The sequence below is a fragment of the Motacilla alba genome, chromosome 2, assembly GCF_015832195.1.
Source record: "Motacilla alba alba isolate MOTALB_02 chromosome 2, Motacilla_alba_V1.0_pri, whole genome shotgun sequence".
Lineage (NCBI taxonomy): Eukaryota > Metazoa > Chordata > Aves > Passeriformes > Motacillidae > Motacilla > Motacilla alba.
Window position 1 is genome coordinate 111689722 of NC_052017.1, and position 24008 is coordinate 111713729.

The 24008-nt window shown below is 37.1% G+C and overlaps 1 protein-coding gene across 3 annotated transcripts in view; it reads right to left on the bottom strand.

Moving 5' to 3' along the window:
- Positions 1-15405: 15405 nt before the first annotated feature.
- The window catches only part of PCMTD1 (protein-L-isoaspartate (D-aspartate) O-methyltransferase domain containing 1), a 39436-nt gene continuing 30833 nt past the window's right edge, over positions 15406-24008 (bottom strand). For 2 of the 3 annotated variants that reach the window (XM_038123807.1, XM_038123816.1), the window contains exons 4-6: positions 22854-23025; positions 21163-21286; positions 15527-18194 (exon numbers count right to left, since the gene is read on the bottom strand). In XM_038123807.1, coding sequence (XP_037979735.1) covers positions 17824-18194; positions 21163-21286; positions 22854-23025 — 667 coding nt within the window. In that variant the 3' untranslated portion in view covers positions 15527-17823. Of the gene's footprint in view, positions 18195-21162; positions 21287-22853; positions 23026-24008 lie in introns of all 3 variants that reach the window. The other variant, XM_038123826.1, reaches the window with a different exon arrangement.

Here is a 24008-nt window from a genome sequence, read left to right on the forward strand (position 1 = left end):
TCTACTAGCCTCTGACAGTTTCCATTTGTCAAAACAGAAGAGACTTGTGTCTTATTAGTGGTGCTTTTTTCCCTTTACTTTTTTCCTTTTGGTATGATAATAAGAGGCAATAGTTTTAAATGTCTTTGGAGACTGTATCTTCTTTTCATAGGCTTATGCAAGAAAACTGATTTATCAAACTAGCTGATAAGTCAGAGTTCTTCACCATTTTTTAAAAGAAAAAATTGAGATGTAAAGAAAAGGAATTCCTCATCCTGGGCTAAATTAGAACTTTCTGTTAAGAAAATGAAAGTGAAATGTAGCAGTTTCTTGTATCACAGAAACCGAATTTTCTGTCATAGGTCTGAAATATCTCTCTTGCCAAATGTATAAGGGAGATATTTGTTGCTAGGCTTGTACTGTGTACAAGGTGTTCCTAAATAATTCAAGAGAACAGTTCACGCTGAAACCTTACAAATCTACTTTTTAATTCCCTGTCCATATTTCTCAACTCAGATGAGTAATTCACCTTCTCACTGTTGGATTGCTGTTAACAAAGAAAGCAAATATTGCAGCAGCGCTCTTTTCATGAAGCCTTTGACTTTTTAACTCTTCAGATCCATAAGACTGATACTTCTTCTTCTCCTTTACTCTTTTACGTATCCAAATATACCTTTCTGAAACTTAGGGAAACAATTTTAGTCTTGCTTAAGACACAATTTTCCTAAGAACATTCAAGAAAACTGAACCTTCTATTTTTATGCACAATTATCATTAGGTATTTCCCATTGTTAGTCCAACCACAAATGACAGTCTACACTCATGCCTACTGAAAATACAGGCTTCAGTCCCAGACATCTTCAAGTAAAATTCTCCACAGTAAATTTCAGTGTCTATCTAATTTTGCTCCCATATTTCTGTCCTACAAAATTGTTGGTGGAGTTTGTTTTCAGAAGGTGAACTTGCAAAGCCTGATAAAATTAACTTCAGTTGCAGATGCAGAGATGTTGCCTTCTGTGTTGTGTGCTTATGCAAAGCAGTCATTTGCTCTTTGGTAGGAAGATTTTAGGAGTTTGACATCATATTTCCTGTCCCAAAATCTGAATTGGACTCTAAAAGATTATTAAGAACATTGCCAGGAATAAATAAAAAGGAAGAATGACGAAGGCATGATGCATTTGGCCTTGCTGAAAACCAATGGAGGCACGGTCAGTAAGAAAAGATTCCTCATTTCCAATGAAATAAGGCCATGTATTAAAAAAAACCCCAAAAGCTCTGAAGTACAAGGCCAGTTTGCACAGACCAGCATCAATGTGTTAGGCCTTGGGACTCAGCCCTTTACAGAAATCAAAGGAAACAGAACCATCAGTATCCTTTGCATTTCCTTCTTAGCTTTTTCTCTACATTGCACTTTTTACCATGCAAACTTCATTCAAAACCACATTTCCTTTCAGACTGACTTACCCATTTGGGTTAAGTGATTCTGGACAAATACAGAAATTTGTAAATATAAACAAATATGAAGTAGTAAGCATGGAAGTCATTACAAATTCTGGCCTATCAGGATAAACTGCCTTAAAAATAGTCATATTTTCTTTAAAAAAAAAAATAATTAATTTGGATGCAAATGCCAAACCACAAAAACCCTACTCAAAACTTCCTGTGATCTCTGAACATTCTAGTTGTTACCTCAGGTTGTAAGCTGCACTGTTACTCAAAGCTAGAATTAATTATCAGACATTGACACCATTACAGCAGCATCCATTTATGAAATCTATACTTACTAAATCTGTTATGATCATCCCCCATTGCATGAAAGATGAGAACATAGGAAAATTCCTAGATTTTTTTTCATTATTATTCAATAAGAGAAAAATACTGGAAATACTTTGCAAGCTAGTGATCCAATTAGAAATTTGAAAGCACACTCTTTTTGTAGTTTTAGGGTGCATTCTTTTTATTTTTTCCTAAATGACAGTGAACTTATTAATACTAGGAATAAGTTCTGATAAAAAACCTCTACTGATACCTGTTACTAATGCTCAGAAATCTTGCCTCTAAATGAAAAAAAAATCAAAAAGCTTGTATTATATTAGAAAACCTTTAACATCCTTCTTCATCCTTCACAACTCCTATCCAACTCCACACTTTTGTAATGAGCCAATCCTCAAGATAACTTCTTTAGGCTTCTGTTGAGCCTCAGAACTCTTCTGTTGAGCCTCACCCCATGGTGAATATTCCCATCAACCACCCAGTCTGCAGAGCTCATCTTCAGCACCATCGACCCCAACTCTCCAACTCATCTGTAGCCACCAAATCAGCACCAAAACCATCAGCCACCAAATCAGCACCAAAACCTCCTACTGTGCCTCCCATTCAGTGAATTTCCATTAAAAAAGCTTCAAACTAAAGCAGTTTATCTTAGTTTTGCACAAAAAGAGGTTTGCAAATAAATAGTCTTTCACTGTCGGCTGTACTGGATGACTACCCAGTCATCAGCCAAGGCTTGCAGGTGGCTTAGAACAGGAAATGGGAATACCTGTAGGATCAGGCTGACCATGTATAGGATTTATCTACAATTGGGCCAGTGTAATAAAAAAAAGAGAAAAAAAAATCTAATGAAAGATCATTGTGATAACCCATCTGTCAATTTTTAGAAACTGGATAATAGCCTGGTGTAAAGTTTTTTCACTCTTCTTATACCAAAGAGCAGCCAGCCCAAAATCATTCCAAGAGCATTTATTTCATTTTTATATTCCATGGACCTGTTTCACTGCTACCCAGGAACAAACTAAGCATAAAAAAAGTCCAAATAAACAGCAACTTATTAAACTGTTAGCTCACAACAACATAACATTGGTACTCAGAAACTGAAAAGTTTATAATTTTATAGATCATTACCAGCTCACATTGTAACTGACAATTTTTGAATGGTGCTCTGAAACAACATTCTTTAAATAATTTCAGTGAATTGTTTAAAAACTAAAATAAACTACTCTTCTCCCTATTCTATACAATAAAATCTCAGTTTAGTACAAATAAAAGAAATAGAGTGTAAAAATGCAATATGTTGCCCTACAAGTATAGTTAAATTGGAAAGTTTTGCTAAAATATTTTTCTTTATTCACTGAAAGTAATTTCTTGTGAAGTTCTGAGATTCCCCTGCTATCCATCTCTCCCTTCATATTTACATTAAACTTTTCTGGCTATATATTGCAGAAGGAAATGTGTCATTAAATGCTTTTCAAAGTGCCATTGCTGAGTGTGTTGGAAGTATTTTCTGTGCTCTTCGTGAATGACAGGCTGCACATCCCAGGCATCAGCTGCAGTTCATTAGTGCTACAACTGCAGCAAACCAGATGACTGTTCCACAGGGCTCTTCAAAGGCAGAGATAATCAGCCAGCTCTCACTGACGAAGGAAGAGATTATTCCTTCAGCTTTTTTTCAGGAAAACGAGTTGTCAGCCCAGGAAAAGTAGAGTGAAAAATAGATTTCTAAGAAACATGGAAGCACTTACAAGAAACTTCTCTAAACTGAGGAGTGGGGAATTTTTAGCTGAAAATTGCTCTGGAAAAAAAAAATCTATATTTTTCCTTGATGCTTTGATTTATAATTGGTGAAGGTTTTTACGGAAATCTAACATGGGCTTAGGAGCACACAATACCTGGATAGAGGTTCTTACTTCAAGTTTCCCCACAGGTATTAATGTTATGCACTTTATATTTGACTGGTGTAAGTGGGTTCATCATTACTAGAAGCTCAATTCCCTCTAATGGTTTCCTGCATGACTAGATTTTCATCAACAGAAATTGAAACAGTAGATTAAAGTCTTGCACGCACCATAGTATGTTCAGGTATGGATTGGGAAAGATAGGAGCAGGAGCCTCTTAGGTCTTGTTCACTTAGAACCATTCTGAAGATTAGTGATCCTTATGCAAAAAAATAGGATATTCCTTACAAAAACAAACAAACAAAATCAACAAACAAACAAAAATCAACAAACAAACCAACCAACACCAAAACAAACCCCAAACCAACCAACCAAAAACCCCAGAAAAAAGACATTTTTAAAAGCTACAGGGGAACGTTTAACAATATGCTCAATTTGTTCTCTTAAAGAAAAATTGCCAATTTTAAACCTGACATCACAAATACTTTCAGAAAGCCTTAGAACTGGCATAGAAAGTTGGAGAGGAGAGAAAACTGCTCCTCTGCCAAATCTCACTGCTAAGAACTACAGAATGAGATGTGAACAGATACCTACAGAAAATACAAGCATAAACATGACTCGTTTCTGCATGCACTGCCATAGCATTCCACACCTCCTGAGAGATGTCTGACAAGCTGTCCCACAGTCCAGGACACTGGCAGTACCAAAGCAGATTTGTGCAGCCACATGATACCATAAAACTAAAGAGGCATTGAAAGAACAGGAGTGTGCCACTTCTGGTAGCATGCTGCACTGAAAAAACAATTGGAATCCAAACATCCCTTGATCTTTCTGATGGACCTCAAACCTGAGCATCCAGCACTACTGCTAAAAAATTCTCATGTTTTCTTTGCTTCTTCTTTTCAATTTAGAGAGGTAAGACATCAGGAATATTCATAACAAACTATAAACTGCAAAGCAAAATCCTTCAGGCTGGATAGACACTGTCCACATTTCCTTTGTTTCTAAAGTTAGTTCAGATAAGCTTATGACAAGAGATTGCTCAGCTGCAGGAAGATTTGTAATTAGACATAATTAATACACTAAAAAAGGCCTAAGACTTTCTTGAATGGCCATCAGAGAGTGACACATTTGACAAGACATCAAGTAAAGAGGGATGGATGAAGAATGCAGACTCTATGCAGGAAACCCGGGATCAAATTGGGTCCAAGACCACAACATTTCTACTACTGGGTGCTTTCCTCTCACACACAAAAATATATTTGTCCACACTGAAAGAGTTTCCAGCTCAAAGAATAACAACACGCAGTAAAAGAAAGAACCCCCCTCCACAGATGATCACAACTTTAGGTGTATCATCTGAAACACGAAAAACGAAGTTGCATTTGATACTCATTCCTGCTAAGGAAAAATTAACTTCTAGCTGGACTGAGGACTGTCAGATCTTAAGCAAAATCTATTTTGTCTGTGATAAAAGACATTATTTCTTCAAGGTGGAAAGCATCTTTTTGACTATCCTTACTCTTTTTACAATTTGCATCATTGCTTCACAGGAATAGGTAAACTCTTCATTTCTACAGCAGGCAAAACATGCCATGAATAGATCAAATATGAATTTGACACAATCCAAGTGAGAAGAGTACTTCCTACGATATATGAACAGAATCCTACAACCCCAAAGTTTTAAAAAAGGTATTTAAAATTTATATCTGACAAAGCACTGCCTGCATTCAAATGACAACCAAGTACTGATTTTTTTTACTTTTTCTTTTGTTGTTGTTTATCTTCTGTACAGATTCCCATACAGTTCACTAGAGAATTGAACAACATATTGCAACAATGCAGAGCACTCAGCTGAAACAGCTGAGACAATGTGAGACTTTCTGTTAGCAAGCAGCTATTTTGCATCTAAAACCCATGTTTATTACTAAGATTTTTTTAGATTTTCCAGTGTTCTGATCCATTGCAAAACTCAGAAGATTTAGGCATCTTTTAGGTTTCTATGGGAGTCCATGCTCTTTGAGGGACTTTGTTGCATGCAATGTGTATGTACAACCAAGTTAATACTGAAGATAAAGGACAAAAATTTGAGTAAATGTAGCTTTGAATTTAATTTTTGTTTATTTAGCTTATATTTAAACAGCCCTATTTTTTTTACATTTGAACAGAATAGGGTTACTTTATTAATGAATAAAGTAAACAGGGTCAATTACATGCATACAAACCCTTAGCTAGTGTGCTGGTGTGTATGTTTGCAGGGCTTTGCAATTTTTTTTTCTATTTATGGTAAGTAGATCTGTTCCAGAGCAGAGGTTTTACCACTTGTTTCTTCTTTTTTCTCAGGTCACAGGCCTAAAATGGCACACTGTGGGAGTTCAACACATTTCTTATCATACATCACAAACCTTTGTTACTGTTAAGTTAATTTAAATATTTTAAAATAAATCTCTCTGTTCCCAGAGGTTTCCATTTTCTGTAGATATTCTACTTTCTATGGAGAACACAGCCTTCATTATTTTTCAAGATCCCACATTAATACCATGCAAAGCACTGATTAATTGTAGAGCACCAACAAAAAAGGGAAATGCCAAGGTGAAACCATATTCCTCCGTGTGGAAGGTATGAACCAATGATGATTTCTATGGTAGGTGGTAGATCCCTCTTTTGTAGCAGCCTGGAGGGGGCTGGTGCCCTCCCAAATGACAACTCTTGACCAAAAAAAGCACAGGCATCCACCGAGAGAACAACATTTCAGTGATTTTCTCAACAGACTTTCCCCCCGTTCTCTTCCATATTGCATCATGTGTAGTGTCTTCCCAGTGCTATTCCACTCCCTGTACTACACATTTCCACATTTCTTCCAGCTGTGGGCAGCACCTCACCAGGTCCCTGGCTCTGACGGGGCAAATTGCACTGCTCAGGACACAGGCAAAATCTCCACAGGAGATTTCCATGAAGAGGCTCCCTCATTGCAGGAGGGATGGGCAGGAGCTGGCTTTAAGCTGTCAATCAGTGCAGGGACTGTGCCATGTGCTTGACATGTGGGCCCTTGATGAATGATCAGTGACTCAAACAGTACCTACAGTAACAACGGTCTTGCTAATCATATTGTGATTCATCACTTAATGCCAATATAATCCACAGATGGCTTAACTTTTTAACTAAGGCCTCCAGCACTCAGCTGTTGTGACTGTGAATTGCTCTTTTCTTTTTCAGGAGAAGTAAGTGGGTGTGAGAGGGTGAAATTTTCACTGATCTGAGCTTCAGGACAGAGAATTTGAAGGAACATCCCACAGTGCTGTGGTTATAAAACTTACTGCTTAACAGCTTCAGGTAATATACTCTTTTTGAGAAGATTAATTCAATTGTGATCGAATCCAACCCAAAGTTCTTTCATTCTCCCATCATTTCCTGCCCTCCATTTTTTCACCCTTCTAATAAACTACTGCTTGCTTCCCAGGCTCAGAAAAAAAAAAAAAATAAAAGCATCAGACAGATCCCTATCAAGGATTTAAAGACAAGAACAATGGTTAAAAAGTTCCCAGAGATGCTGTAGCTCTTTCCTGAAGACAAATACCTGACTTGGATCGTCCTATCCATACACATAGGGTTGGTCAAGAAAACAAGGCATATTTGACCACAATAATTTTAATCAGTTACAATCAAACTAATTTTGTTTATAAACAGTTCACAAAGAGGTGGCAGTTCCAAAAGTCTAATTAATTACAAACACACAGTCTAAAATAATAGTCATTTGATAATCCCATGCTGCTGTAATCATTGTCTAGTGTTCCTTTTTCATATTACACTCCCACAAAACAAGCATTTCCAAGCATCTTCTTCTAATGTACAAACATAAGGAGAACAAAAATTACATGTGGGAACCTTAACTAAATGACAGTAGAAGTAATCAAGCTGAAAACCATCTGCCATTACTGGCTGTGCAGTGAAGTTTGCTCTGAATACTACAGTGTGGGAGGCTTATCTTGTGAGCAGAGAAAAAGGTATCCTGGCAAGGAGAGCCAGCGAATCCCAAACCTTCAAATGCACATCAGCCTCCTCCACCAGCAACTGCACTGTGTGGCCTAAAGCCTGCCATCCCCTATGATTCAGCTTCCTCGGACATGAAGACATTACCTACTATTTATATTAGCAGAGTATCCAGCAGCTTTTTTATTCAGCCACATGGTGCAGGAAACAGGCACTTCTCAGTTAAGCAGATAAATTTTTTGTCCTCTTGCTGCTGCTTTTTATGCTGCTCAGAAGTCCTGCTAGCACTAGGATCTTTGGAGCTGTTGCACTTTCGCCTCTGATGTTTCCAGAAATTCAAGTATCTCAAGGTTCTGCCGTGACTTTTTAAAGAGAAAGAAAAAACAGAGGTAGAGCTTCTCCTCCCCTGAGAAGTAATGAAAGCCTGGCTGCACGACTCAGCTTTGCACATGCCTACAGGAAAAGGGGGCAAATACTACTGATGCCAGACTGTCTTGTAAGAGGAAATCTGCTGAACACTGTCTGCTTGTAAAATTCCTCAGAGCTAGTGTCAGTCTCAGGCTGTGATAAGCAAGAAGCTATCTAGATTCAGTGCCTAAAAGCTACATCACATTCTCTGTAGAATGGGCAGGTAACCCCCCTCTCTTTTGCTCTTGCTCATTCTTCTGGCTTTCACTGCCGTCTTTCCCAATTCTTTCCCAATAAGAAATCAGGAGGAAAGCAGATCACTGACTTGGTTTGTCCTGCCCCAGGATCTAGAGACAGCTGGGTAAGGTCTCATTCAAATAACAAAATGCTTCTTATAGAGAAGAAGTTATCTTTGTAAAGGCATTTGCCAGGGGGGTTAAGTGACACAAAGCAAATTATTTTCCCAATGGGTAAACTGAGGCATGGGCGACTGACATATATGGTTACCTACAGACCAGGAAAGGAATCTTCAAATCCCCTCAGATTTCTTGCCTCCCTCTTACTAAGATAGGCTGTTTTCTCAGATCTGCTATCAGAAATCAAAATTCGTGGTTAGATCCACTAAACAATTTAGATCTCACAGTTTTAGCATAAGCATTGCATAGCATTCCCTAACTTTTGGACATCTTGCCTACACATAATAAATGCTCCCATTGCCAGGCAGCATTTAAAGAAAATGTTGGAGACAAGCTCTTTGTTTACAGCTTTGCATTTTCATGGAAATAAACTGGCATCTTCAGAGGAAATTAGTATTGTTCCCTTGGATTACAGCGTAGAGCATCTATATTTATTCACAGACTCCTGTTGTGCCCCATACCAAAGAGTTGATCCAGTGCAGCACTTCTGCCACCTCCAGTCAGCTCTTTTAACAGCAGATTTTAGGGTATGCATGGCAAATGCCTACCCTAAAAGCAGTCCCCCCTCCCCCTCTGTAAGGCCCCCAAACTGAGGCTGGTGCCACGGGACAGGGGAACTGCAAAGGCTAGGGAGACTATTCAGCTAAAAGGAAATGCTGAAGGAAAGGTGGGACTGGAAGGCAAGTCTGAAATATTACAGTACTAGGAACAGAGTATTTCACTGTGTCTAACCATTTATCTTCATCGAAACTGAAAGGGCTGAGCATTCACCTGCTAGAGGCTTGTACTGCTCCTTTCTCATGGAAAAAGTGCAAATATCAGCACTTTCTTTCCTCAGTAGTTGAATTACTGCAGGAACAATTTTCTAATATTTTCTCTGCTCCCCTGAGGGAAATATGCTGTACTGGTGTGAGATGGTGTGGTCACTGTGAGACCCTGGCTGGAGAAGGGCTGGCCAGAGCTCAGAATAACCAACTGGTGGCCAAATCAGCACTTGGTGACTGTGATTTCATCCCAATCCTCTTTTGGGGGCATCCACAGCCGTTCCTTCCCCCTCATCTCTGCATCTTTTAACCCCCCCCATCTCTTACATCTCAACCCCCATCTGCTACCTCTTATCCATTTGCAGCCAGGAAGCAACAGCAGAGTCCTTACTGACTTGAAGGGAATCAGGAATTCATCTTTTTTTCAGATACTATTAAGTAGACTGCTGCTTTTTGTTCTAGTATCGTTGCTGCTATAGGTAAAATCCAAGTCAGAAATTTCTATTCTACTCTGAGGGAAAGTTTCTAAAATATTTACTTCTAGGATGTTAGAGAACAATACAGTGAGAAGCTTACTATTCAGCTTTAGTTTTCATTAAAGATTTTATCACCTGCTCTTAGCCATATCCCCAAGTTCTAATTAGGAAATGGCTTTGACAAAGAGATTTAAAAATTGTCAAAGCAGCAGAGTTGGTGTTTTTGCCATTCTTGTTTGTGACTAAATACTTTCAAAAGCTTTTTCAATCTCTTTTAAATATTGATCCTGACATCTCCGAAGAGCTTAGCAGCAAAGCAAGGCTGCATCATTAAAGGCAATTGACTTACCCGGCACATGCAAGCAAATATAAGTTTTGCTCTGTGGTGCCAAGACCATAGTGGGGCTTCTTTATCCCAGAAGGGTTAAATAGATGAACTGAGACCTGGTGTCCTGCTATCCGTCCACCATACATCCGAGATAATTTGTGGGGACAGCATGGGATTCACAACAGTCAGCATGACAGCATGGGAACTAATAAAACCAGCCCCATATATTGATGCCTAAGAGAGGAAAAGATGCTTGGAAGATGGAAAATATTCACTTCCATAAATTCTCCCAGCATGGAATCTAGATTTCTTACCTTTCCCTTCACAAGGCAACTTCCATTGAAAACCTTTGTCTTCCTGGTTTTGTGAGAGCACGTGCACCAATACTCATGTTCCTTGCAACGGCTTCATTCACCTTCTCCAAGGCCTACCCCAGTAGGAGTGTTTTGAACTTTCAGCAGGAGTGTTTTGTGTTTCCAGGACAAAGCAAACCAGGGGACAGCTGCTCCATGATCCCTTGCGGGGACTTGGGTGACAATTAAGTTACATTAAACCCCACAGCATGAAGATGGGAATTGGAGAAGATATGGGGCATACAGTATTTTAACTCAGGTACCTTAAGATGCAACTGGACACTTGGACTTTTTCCTATATGATTTATTTTAAAATCTCAACTTAGTATCACATTATTGTCACTACCTTATCCACGAAAACAGAAAAATATTTTAAGAAACGGGATATCCTTTTGTGATCAAAGGGAAAATAGCCTGCTTTATTTTTAAACCAAATTTCTTGAAGCGAGATAAGGTCCTGGAGTTGCATGTCCTAATTAAAAAGATTTAGTCAGAATTAAACCAAACCTAAAATCCTGGTTTTTCAATGTGGAAAAGTCACTTAGTGCAGGTACTTAAAATGATGATCCTGTAACACCTTTCTACAACACATTCACACAATCTGAATTTTGGGGAGTAGAAAAGAAAAGCCATGGAATGAAGCACTAGAGGTTTTCATAAGGAGATAGCTCATTACCCACTTTCCACATCTCACATGTTGTTCACTGGCATTTTGTGTTATTTGGGCTAACAAGCCTGACATTTGTGCCCATCCAAATTGCCACTCTGGCCGTTGAACATTCAGTATTCAGTATGTCCTTCTTCTGCCATTACAATTGTTTAGAAATGTGCTGGCTTTATTGTTTTTTTCAAGAAAAGTTGAAACTGCACCTGAGAAAATTGCTGCCAATGCTCAACTCAGCACTGGCATCACTGGCACAGCCGAGATCAAACTGTGGAAACATTATGATAGATATGGTTTATGTCTTAAATATGACGCTTTTTTGGCTACCATTTCATAGTTCACCCAATTTTCTGAAAGTAAATCAACAACTGCCAGAGACTATAAACTCTCAGGACTCAAAAGATGCCAGTTGGCTAGATAGTAAGGTTGGTTGATGCTGCAAAACTTGAAGGTAGGGCTGGGATCTGTTTGTGGCACAGCTTGAGTATCTGGAATGGACACAAAAAAGTCTTGCTGGGGCCCTGGGCAGCAGAGCAGCAAGCACAGCTCTGAGGCACTTTCCTTCAGGTTACACTTCTTTCTCTGAGAATGTCCTGCAGGGGCCAGGCTACAGTGCCACAGGCTTTAGAACATTGAATGTGTATTTGTTTCACAACTCAGGCCTCCTCTGCTCCAGGCAGGAAAGGAGCAGCAGCACTGCACAGCAGGAACAGCAGCTACTGCATGACATGGCTGTAAGTCATGCACAGGCATGGGGTGTGTCAGCCACGGCAGTCTTCTGCACAGCTGTGCTTTCCTCATGTGGCCAGATGCCCAGTTCTCTGCCCAGATGCCCAGTTCTCAACATAGGGTCTCAAGTAAGGAGTAGGATAAAGTCCAAAGTAACTTTGGCAGCTGAAGACATCAAATGCCCAATTACGCAGCTAGTCAAACCCCTACTGACCCTTTTACAGTGTCGTACCCTGAACGGTTATGAATGAAAAGCTTTATCCATACCATCAATTCTGGAAAGGTCTCAGATTACATTAAAGCACAACTCAGAAGAAAGCCTCTTATAGTATACACCTACATAGGAATTTCAGAAAATTATTTTGAAAAATCATAACGTTTCTTTGGAGACTGACTCTACATTTTACAAAGGTGTTTATATCTAAGAAAGTTACTCAAAGAAATATTTCACTATAAAAAAATCATTGTAAATTTTATTTTTCCTAACAGTTGCCAGCACCTAGCCTTTGTTCCTGAAAGACAATGCTGCCCTCTTCTGGTATCTTTGATTACACACAACGTTCTAGATAAAGTTCTTCAGCAAGGTATAAAAGCATTTTTTAAGGATGTGCTACTTTTGACTGTGTGGAAAACAGACATGCCAGGTTTTGAAAACAACAAACTAAAACAAGTAAAGTTCCACAAATAACAACCTCAGTTTTTTAGGCTGTTGATCTAAAAAGGGCCCTACTGTTAAGAGATTACTGAAAGTCAGTTGTAGAGAATTTTTTACATGGGGAGCAAAGAGTAGAAAAGTAGTGCTTTGCAGTGTTGCTTTTATGGACTACAGCACAAAATCATACTGTGCAATTTAGTAAAGGGAAAAACTGAAGGCTGAGACAAACAGTAGGTTTAGAAATATTTAAACCAGGTATTAAATGTGGTTAAAACAGAGCAGAATCTTCTTACAAGCTAACATATACAAAGCGTATAGATTTTACAGAAAAAAATAAATGGTAAATGGCAGAAATCAAAGATTTTTAAAGAGGAATCAAAATTTGCAGCTAATTTTATGATATAAACGGCTCTGTTAATTTTTTATCCTTGTTACTATTTATTTACCAATAACTTCCCCATAGAAATAATTACTGCTCCTGTTCCAACCCTGAAAAAATGCTTTTTGATCACTGAGTTGAGATATGAAAGCTTGTTTTCATGCGTGTGCAGCTCTGTCTCACACGAATAGTACTGAAATGGCAGGACAAATACATCAGTCTCCCTGTGGTCTATAGGTAAGCATACACTCATTCAGCACAAGCCTAGTTCTATATAGGTAAGAATAACGCTCTTTGTAAAAAAAAAAAAAAAAAGCTATTTATCATTCTCTCATGATGCTGTAGTGCAGAAAATAGAGCTCTGGTCTGAGAGCAGAAAAATGGAGACACAGGAGACAGCAAGGGGATCAAGGTGTGGGCCACCCTTGATACTAGAGATTCTAGAGCTATGCACTGCTCTAGAACAGTCAGTTTCAAAAATATGCAGACCCAAAACTTGAAACAAAATACAGTATCTAATATACGCAGATAATCACAAACAGATAACTTGAATGCAAGCTGGAGAATGCAGAACAATGAATGAAGATGCAAAAACCACATTATCCAATATACAAATGACTCCCAAGGTGATCCCAGAAGGGTAAGAAGGAACCATCAACATGAACAAAATATTCTGCCCATGAAAGATGGCAGAGGTGCAGAATGCTGTGTTACCCTCTCTAGCTGTGGATCTAAAACTCAAGGGAAACAAAGGAAGATTAACTCCAAGAGGAGGATTAGAAATGAAGTGCATGTCATGTGCTACAGTTTTAATTGCATTACTGTAATATCAAGAACTGCAATTTAATTCTTCATATCTATTTGCCTGCAAGAAACATTTTTGTTTGTAGAGATCATCCATGCAATACATCCATGGAAGCAGTAGAGAAGCAGGAAACCCTAATGAATTATTTTTCAGCCAGGATAAAAAGGCTACCAAAATGGAAAGGACATGCTTATAAAACTAAAACCACCAGCATTTAGAGTGTACTGATACCTATAGTTCTGCTATCTTTTCTTTATGATAAAATCATGGCTAGTCATGAATGCATGAAGAAAAAGTGACAGAAAAAAAAATGCAGTGCCTTTGCTTCTTTCTAGTGTGCAAGTATTTTGCAAAATATCCTAGCAAGGTATTACATAGATTCCTAGCTTGCAGTAGAAGAAGACAGAGCTTTAAAAAGGATGTGCAAGCACCCTCTGCTCCCCTGACAATTCTCTTTAAAGCATCACAGATTATGAAGGATGACAGAAAACTCTAGAAAGCAAGCGTTACCATCATGATGATAAGCACTGATAAATCAGAGTTAGATTCTTGCTTCCATACTGGCCATAAACAAGGTACAAGCTTTGTGGCTAAACAAGCCAGCTTTACTTGAATACAGTAATTCAACAAGTTGACAAGTACACTCTAAAGCTACAGAAGAGAGACAGGCACTGATCAAGCCAGTCATCTAAATTTTACTGAAGTTGTTTTACTAAAACATCACAAAACCCACACACCTTTAAAGCCTCACAGTTCTAGTTACACTCCAGTGACCTCCTCAGAACAAGTTTATGGAAAACACCTCATACATGATTCAAGTGTTGTCAAAATAAGTAGTAGCTCATTAAAGTGAAGTTTAGTATATACACCTCTAGGAAGAACACTGAACACCACTCCTTTATCTTTTATAATTGATTAGTAAATCACAAAGCTTTCAGTTTTACTCAACTTCATGAATGATGGAAGGCAACACTCCTGAGGAGATATGGATAAATATTTAATGAGCTAAAACAGCTTTAATCAGAACATAGCACATTTGATTAAATTCCCTATTTGTTTTCAAACTGGCACCCAAAGATGCATTTTAAAAAGTAGTTTAGATAAAAAGAATACAGGATTAAAAAAAAAAAAAACTAACAAAAAACCAAAAACCCCTAAGTTGCCTGCACCTGAACAAGCAACAGTGCTCAGCCAAGCACAGCTGTTTAGGCTCACTGCAATGAAAACTACTCATTTCAAGTTTTTGGGAGGCAGCTGCTCAGTTTTTCCTGAATGACATGGGACTAAAAATTCACATCTTTTGAAAAGACTCTACTGGTCTTGGGTCCTTGTCCAGACCAAAGAAGATAAAACCCCATGAAGTTCGAATTCATCACACCCTTCCTTACAGTCATCGCAACTATAGGCTGCTCATCAGCCTACCTGACCTACCTTGAATTTTTCCTCTAACTGGCACTAAAATAAAGCTGCATCAAGAAGGAGTTGCAGTAGGAAGTGTGACTCACTGGTTGCTCCCCACCCTTGCAGATCTTATCTCCAAGTCCTCCTTATTTGTTTTGACCCAGATAGCTGCTCAGTTGAGGATTAAACAAATTTCAATATTTAGGAAAAAACAAAACATAGAAATGTTCTTCAGTATATAGCTCAAGTTCAGCTTCTGGGCTCTCCTGAGGAAACTCTCCGCATCAGTACTTCAAAAGTAGTCCTGGGACCAAAATAGCTTTCCCCATTTCATGAATAACATCTCATCTTTCAACCTTTGCAAAAATTCACAATTTAGGAAGAATATATACTTCTGAAATTCAAGAAGAGCCTTTATTAAGAGATTACTGACCTAATTATGAAACAACTTGTACCTGAATTTCCAAATAACTGAAAATACTTCCACAGAAACACAGAAATTCAAGCAAGCAGAAACCACAAAAAACCATTTTATTGCAACAATGTCCCCATCATCAAGTGAGATGGCAGAAATTAAATTTTAATTAATTTTGCGTTTCTACCTTTTTATTTATGTAAATATAAATTCAAGAGTGTAAAATAAATCCACATATAAAACACAGAGGAAACATTCTCTTTCAGTGACTCCAAAAAAAACTTACATACTGAAGATTCATGACAAGTCATCCACTGTCCATTTTTCCAAGTATACAGGCATGAAAGAATGCAGAAATTTATTCCCAAAAAGCATCCTGTATAAAGTCCTTGAAGTACTTAAGTAATATTTAGTAATTTCATTCTTGAGCTCATGGATGTAGATTCCAAGAAAGGAGACAAACCTCTCAAACTTCAGATTATTTAACCTCCATCTAAAATAACCCATTTAAAACAAGATTATGTTCAATTCTTATAGCTGAAGCATCACATTTACTTTATTAGTATCATTATTTTGGAAAACTATTTCTTATAAGGTTTTCCTGCTTTTAAAATAAAGTCAGAATATTTATTTCAAATACTTTTGCTTACTTACACGGTAAATATATTGCGGAAAGTAACTCCACATGCTGGTACAACAGGCCTCATGAAATTCCATTTAAACATTACTATGATGTACCTTAAAAACAGGGACTACAGCATGAAATGCACCAAAAAGAGTCAGTGTCATGGGACTGTGTCTGACCTTCCTTCTCAGATGCAACAAAATGCTAATGTATTTTGAAGTAAATATTGGACTGCTAGACCATATGAATACTAGTTGGTTATAAATATTTGGAATAGGAACATTTCCTGCTTTAGAAATATGTGATTATTTTGTTCATTGTTTTACACAAAAAGAAGGGTCACAAGTATTATAAAATGTATCATGGGGGATATTTCAATGGGAATGTTTTTCATTGGGTCTAACAAGCATACATTTCCTATGATTGTGGTTTTTAATATGTATCACATGCCAAGTTCTTAATAAACTTTTTACCCTCATGGTTATGTCACAACAGAATGAAGAAATTAAGATGGTAAAAGCAAAGTTAAAAATGAGAACTGCAAATAACTTCACAACTAGAAGAGGAAAAAAAATCACTGAAGGATTTAAATCAGCACTATTGTGGGTCCCCACAGTTGCACTGCTACTCTTAGATTTCCAAAAGATGCATATGATTTTATATTTTTGTGCTAAGAGCCATGCTCAGAAACAAAATATAGGCTGGCACAAGTCTACCTTCTTGGAGATGCATGTTAAGTATAAAATTCACTTACTAAAGTGCATTTGCTGAACAAATTCTAAGTTCTACTATTATAGCTATCCCAATAAGCAATACAAACTAAACTTTTGTTGAAATTCTACCTCTACTTAAAAGCAGTAAATATAGATGACTGAAATCTAAATTACAATCTTGAATTACCAAACTTTTTGACTCAATGCTGTGAGCTCTAGAAATAAACAAACGTACTGTCCTATACTTCCCACAAATGAGGAATTGCCTCTAGTTAGAAATACTGACAGTGTAGAATGGAGTTAAGTATAAGCAGAGCTGAAGTAAGCATTGCTTTGCTTCTTATTCAATACGGTGTTTCTTTAAGGCTCTGAGAGAAGCTGTTAGTAGTCGCAAAAATCTTTTGGCAAAAGATAAATGCAGAAGTAGCAGGGTCATCTGACATTTCAGAACTTGTATTTTGATATTTCACTAAAGCCAGCTCATTCAGTGTCTGTATACATTTATTGCACTTGTGTTGTTGGAATACTCTATACCAACATAGTAATAATGATTGCAACAAAGCCATAGTAAAATAAACTTTTAAAGGGTCTGATTTGGACATTAGAAGGTAAGTGTCTGCATGTTTAAAATGTTTCCCTAATAGTAATAAATACAGACAAATTGCTCATCAAGTCAGATGCACATGTTTAACCAATTATTTAGCATATATAAAATTTCACTCATCATTTTATCAATACAAATCTGTTAGGGATCAAAAAAAGACTTACCATGCAAAATATTGATTAGTGCTGCATAATGGAATATATATTTCTATCAGAGTTAAAACAGCATTTTCAAAATTTAAAGAAAAATAGACTTTTAAAAAGGGATTCTACTGTTGAATGCAAGTCTTCCTTGTAGCAAAGACAAGATAGAGACAAGTTACCATTTATCGCTGTACTTCAGTCTTGATGAAAGACTAATAATAATTTGTCCACCTACTTCTTAATAAATGCTACATTTTCAAGAATAAAGGAACTATCAGTAGGCATTATTTCTTACTTAAAACAAGTTATTTTTCTCTGTAATAGGTCAAGTATGCTTTTAAAGATTCGGGTAATGGTAGACTCATAATTTTCTCTCTCAACAGATTTCGAGGAGGCTCTTCTGGCTTCAAGGCCTCACTGTGATCTTTATCCTCCTCTTCTTTGTTATCATCTTCCATTTTTTCATCTTCTTCACTATCAAGAGGCTGAGGAATGAGCTGATTACCAACAAACACATAGGTGTTAATCCTGCGTCTACGACATCTCCTGCGTTTGCGTTTCGGAGGAGCCTTCTGAGCAATACCCTTGGCTTTCATCTCCTCGTTTATGAAGTTCCTAAGAGTGCGTCTGATATATATCCGAGCTAGGTCCTGGAGGTTCCTAACAGCACATGGAGCTAAAATGAAAGAAAAGTAAGTTGTACTAAGTGAAATTTCCCTTTAGCAAAAAAGCCCCAAACTAGCTGCAAGGCAGTGAGACTAATGTTCAAAAACAATTCGATTGAAATTTTAGTAAATGATACAAGGTTAGATAGTATCACCTTGACCCTGTGGCACAGTCCAGGAAACAAAGAGGTCTTTTAAAAGATGTGCAAGAGAAGTAGTAAGCATGAACAGATCACTAAAATAAATTTTAAAAATTATACAAGTACTGTCACTTTTTAGCACTTGGCATGTCTTGGCACCTACTGCTACCAATGTTAAGATCCTGCTGAGTGAAAACAATTTCTACCCCTGTGCCATATTAGTTCAAGGCAAGCGCCTTTCTTCTGCCTCCTCCTTCTGCTCGCTTCCTACCGCATCTAACTGATGAGGGAGGGACATGTCTAATTCACAGGTGACAAACCAGATAAACCACCTGTATCTTTGCAGCAGAAGAGGTATCAAAATTATTCAAGACCTAAAGGGAGAAAAACCCAAACCAACAAGTAAAAAAAAAAAAGCCAAAACTTTATGTTTTCCAATGACAGCCAGGTGATGACAAAATATTGCTTGGCTACTAGACATGTGCCCTAGATGAGCTATGGATGGCTAATTCAAAGGAAAACAAAACCAAAAAAGAACACCAGCTGAAGCTGAAGCTTGTTCAACTTTCTTACTTGTCACTTCCTTCCTGTACAGAATACCAAAAAATTAACAGGCACGACAGCAAGGAAGAAGTCACTGAAGAAGTAATTTCAAAAATTACACTCCCAGAAAATGCATTCAGCTATAAAAGCTACTGATGTAGTTTAAAGAAGCTCTATTGTTACATGCAATGACTTCAGTTGCTGACTAACTAATTTATCTGACACAGAAAGGATATTAACATGGACAATACTGATTTCAGGTCATGCCAAAGAGAGGGAGGAGGAAAAAAAAAAAAAGTCCCATTTATTTAGCATAACTAGCTCAAAATTCAAGAACAAAATCCTATCTAACCATCCAGAACATGCTTTTAAGTTCAGGCGAAACAAACCATGATTGCAGATTGTATGCCAATTATAACAAATGCAAGCATTTTTAATGAGAAGAGCAGGATGCAAAGTTTTAGATATTTACTTGTCCATGTATTTCCATTTATCTACTACCAATGAACTGCATCCTAACCTGTAACTACATTGATTAAATGAACTTTTTAACACCACCTCTGTAGTTTTCTACAAAAAAAAAAGAGACTCTTCTTTGAGAATGGCTGACAGATATTTTATATATGTGAGTTATTTTAGTCTATATGTAACACTACACATGTCAGAGAGCATTCAAGGGTTGTCCAAAGTATGGCACAGACTCTACGTTTACTTAATAATGACATCTACAAACTCTGCCTAAAGTTTATAGAAGAAGCATGTTGACTACTTGGAACTTTTAAGATAAATTATAGGCCTGTTGACTTGAAACAAATAGACAATGTTACTATAAAAGAGAATTGGCTAATTTTTTTTTTTTTTGCGGTTCAGCACACTCCTTTTTACACCCCCCGGCCCTTCCATGTACACCCAACACACCCACAAGAACACTTTTGCTTTATTTTTAACTTTTTAAATAAAACCAGATCCACCTGAGCAGTGGAAAGCAGCCTATCTCACTAATCTCATTTTACAGAACAACTTCAAGCCTCTAACACATTTTTCTTTTAAATCTGAACAATACCACATTTGGCTATTTTTTCCTCTTCTCACTAAAACTTCATTTTGAAATTATAACACAGGAAACACCTTGTACTACCATTCAGCTCTGACTGTGCATGGTGTGCACTCCCCATTCTGAAAATTTAGGAATGTTGATGGAAAATCCTTTTTTGTTCCAGGGAATTAGACTGTATAAAATCATCATAAAGTTTGACTAACCACCTCTGTATTTCATTGTTAAGATATGACAAAACCTATGTATTATGGATGGAACAGAGGAAGAAGAATCTTGAATTACTAAATTCATTTCAGGAAATGACTTCTGAGGGCTCAAACCAAGTATTAAAACAAAAACAATTAATTATTTCTGCATAGGAATCAATTACATAAAGGACATGATCTTTATCTTTTGCATAAAAACAAGTAAAACTACCTATCATAGCAAGCTCACACACACTCAAAATTAGTATCCAGATCAGCAGTTACAGGCAAGCTGACAGGACATCCTGGACTCCTGAAGAGCTTATATCAGTTTCACAGTTAAAACATGTTATCTTTTGGGCTTTTCGTTGGGTTTATTTAATTTCCACATGCTACCATAGCTCTGTGTTCTACTCCTAGCCCTGACAACTCTGACAGAAAATTTCAACTCTTCACTTTTCTTTGTCAGCTTTTTCTCCTTTTGCTGTTATCATCCTATCTTACCATTTGGCAAGAGGTAGACTTTCTAAATACCTTTACTACCTCTGTTTAAAGCATTGCACCTAGAAAGCCAATACCAGTGACTAATAACAAACAGCTAGGTATGACTATATCCACTGCACACAGACATAAAGCACACTTGGGCTTATTAATATCCTATCATACCACAGCCCCAGTTTAGACCCCTTCCTTCCATTTCAGGAGGAAGAGAAAAAAAAAATACTCTCTTTGGTAGACCACAAGAAAGCACTGTGAAGGATGTTAATACTAGCTGGTTATTTTATCTACACCACTGGAATAGAGAAGCTGAACTTAAAAGGAAAAGGTGGCTGGAAAGGAAGCTGGAAGCATTCTGTCACTTAAATTATTAACTTAAGTTCAGAATAATAACTGTGAAGCAACACAGACCACGCACCAGGAGCACAAAAACGTATCAGTGAACTACTGCTTTGCTAAATGGAATGTTTCTGCAGCACAGCCTCTCAGCATCCAGACCTCCAACATCAGGCACTGTAACATGCCTGCAAGCCAAAGGGAGGGAGCACAAACTTACGCAGTCCTACAGTGTCATGTTTGCCGTTGTCATTTCTGTTTGGTTGCACTAGTGGAGCAAATGAAACAGCAAGGATATTCTTACTTTCCCATGTGTTCTGTCCCGTTCTCAAGATCTGTGTTAGCTGCAAAACAAAACCAAAACCAAATCAGTGGTTACAGTTTTGTCATAGGCAATACTATTCAGATTGGTTTCAAACACAGTCCTATTTTTGTTTTGCTTTAAAATTAATGAATTAAGGCTGTTTTATGAACAAAAAGGACTTTGATAATCCTTGAAATATCACTTTGTCACTAGAGTACTAAATAAGGCTCTTTTATGATGGGAAATGATGCAGCTGGAAAACTAAGGCCCTAAGGTAAAAACTAAGGTAAGTGGTGTTTTTTCTCATTTTCCAAAAGATCAAAGAATACTTTAGATTGGAAGCAACCTCTGGAGTCCTACGCTCCTCCTTGAATAGGGCCAATCTCAAAGTTAAATCAGAAGCTTTTCCGATAAAGTGAAAAAAGATCTAGGACTGAGATTCCCCACCTGCCTAGGTAACCTGCTGTAGTCTTCAACCATTCTTACTATGAAAACCTGTCTTCATTATTTGCAGGCAGAAAGCTCCCCTGCTGCCAATTTGTAATACTCTTTCAGTATGCTGTACACCTGTGAGGAGAACTGGACTCCCGTCTACCAGATAAATTCTCCACCCCTTCAGGAAGACAACAGGAATTAAACATTTCCTTGGTGTCTTTCTGCAAACTAGATTATCTCAGATCTTGAAGCTGCTCCTCATACTTTATATGCTCTAAGTCCCTATCCATTTGTATATAAGGTAAAAATAGCCACAGTTTTAATTTCTCCCCTAATTTGTGACTACTTTTAAGTTGAATTCAATCAATTTCAAGTGACAGTATCTAAGTTGAATAAATAATGAAATTATTTATAGAACAGAATCATGCAGGCCATGCTTAAATTCCTTTGGTATTTTAAGAAAGCAGATGAATAATGTGAGAATTCTTTTTTGAAAGTAAAGTAACTAACATGCTTATCAACAAGCATTTTAGCAATTATCTGTATTTAGGAGGACATCAATTTAAGTCACACGATGTGCCTTTTTTAATTTCCTTATTAGTAAAACAGGGAGAATAATACTTACCATTGAGAAGCCTTTTGAGGTCTAAGAATGGAAAGTGATAAAAGTGCGAAGTATTATTAAAATAATATGCCCCTGTCTGAAAAGCATTACCTCTAACATGGAAAAGCAACACTGAAAACTGCTGTAAATACAGAAATATTTTTCCTTTGTTTTTTTTATTCCTCCCCTTGCAATGTCCCACTAGTCATAGTTATTTTGTATTCTTTGAAACCAATTCTCCTGGTTTAGAGGTGGTTTCTTCGTTTTAAAGTACTGACTGAAAATGTCTGTGTGGCAGGGAGATTTCAAAGCAGTTCTGGTATAATACACAGGAAATAGCATGAAACAGACTGTTAAAAGCAGGATATTGATGCTTTCCTACAAATTTAAGGGAAAAATGCTCAATACTTCATTTAAAAGATTAGTATCTGCTAAACTGCAACAATACATTGAACCAAGGTATCATTAGTTGAACATTAACTTTGTCAAATATATATTCAAAAGCATTCTTAAAATTACATATTTCTCATACTAGAAGATAAAAAGGGGAAATTATCACTAAAGTCACCTGATCTTCTATAGGCATTACTAAAATGCCTCCAACTTTCAATAAAATTTTCATGTAGTTTTCATGGTCCTTCTGGACTCCAGCTCCACAGTAAATCCGGTCATACTGATGACTGTCTGAGGCTATTTCCAAACAATTACCAACCACAAAGGCAGGTTCACAGAATTCAAATCTAAGGGGAAGAAGAAAAAAAAGAAAGAAGGGACACATTTCAAATTAGCATTTTTAAGAAAAGCCAGTCCAGATACAGACAGAAAAATATATTTCATATCTTCCTTTATATCATGAAGAATGATAAGCATATGTAATTTAAAAGTTTGTATTGAGATCTTACTTTGAAAGTAATCTGTTTTTTTTTTCTGCCATATCAGGGATCACTGAAGAAAAACTCTTGCAGTTACAATTATGTATTATGCAAAAGAGAGAAAGCTTCAAAACATCACCTTCCTAACTAAAAGCCAGTAGATTCATCCGAAGAAATCTTAAGCTGTATGGTACAACTACTACTAAACAGTATGTTTATCAACAATGAGCGATATCCAGGCTGTTGAATAAATATTGAAAACTTTCATTTCCTAGTAGCTCCCCTTCATTTTCTATCAGTTAGGGTCTATTTAAAAGCTCTTTAATCTCTACATCCCAATTTTACATCTTGAGCCCAATCCACTTTTCCCCAAAAAGTAATTCAATGGAAAAGTCTGACATTTTTTTGACCACACACAAAGCAAAAAAATAAAAGATTCTTTAGCTCAGAAACATCTCATTTTTTTCAGTAAACGGAAGTAATACAACTGCATTTTAGTGGACCAAAGTTTATAACACAAGTTGAAAGGACTGTAGGTGTTCTCTCACTGCATAAAATACCAAAGGAAAAATGTACAGGGCAGTACTTTATTGCTAAAGCTGCATATATTTGTCGTAACACTGTTATTTTCTCACATTTTTTAAATCTCTGAAGCATGTTACTGCTTTAGCTGTTAACACCATAATAAAATCTACCATTTTGTAAAAAAATTCATTGAGCGAATAACTGTGCATCTTCCCCAAGCACTTTATATATAAGAGGAGAGGTTACAAAGTAGCTCATAGAAAGGATTTATGATTTTCTTTGAATAAAAATATTACATAAAACCTAACACCCTTGTTGTTGCATGA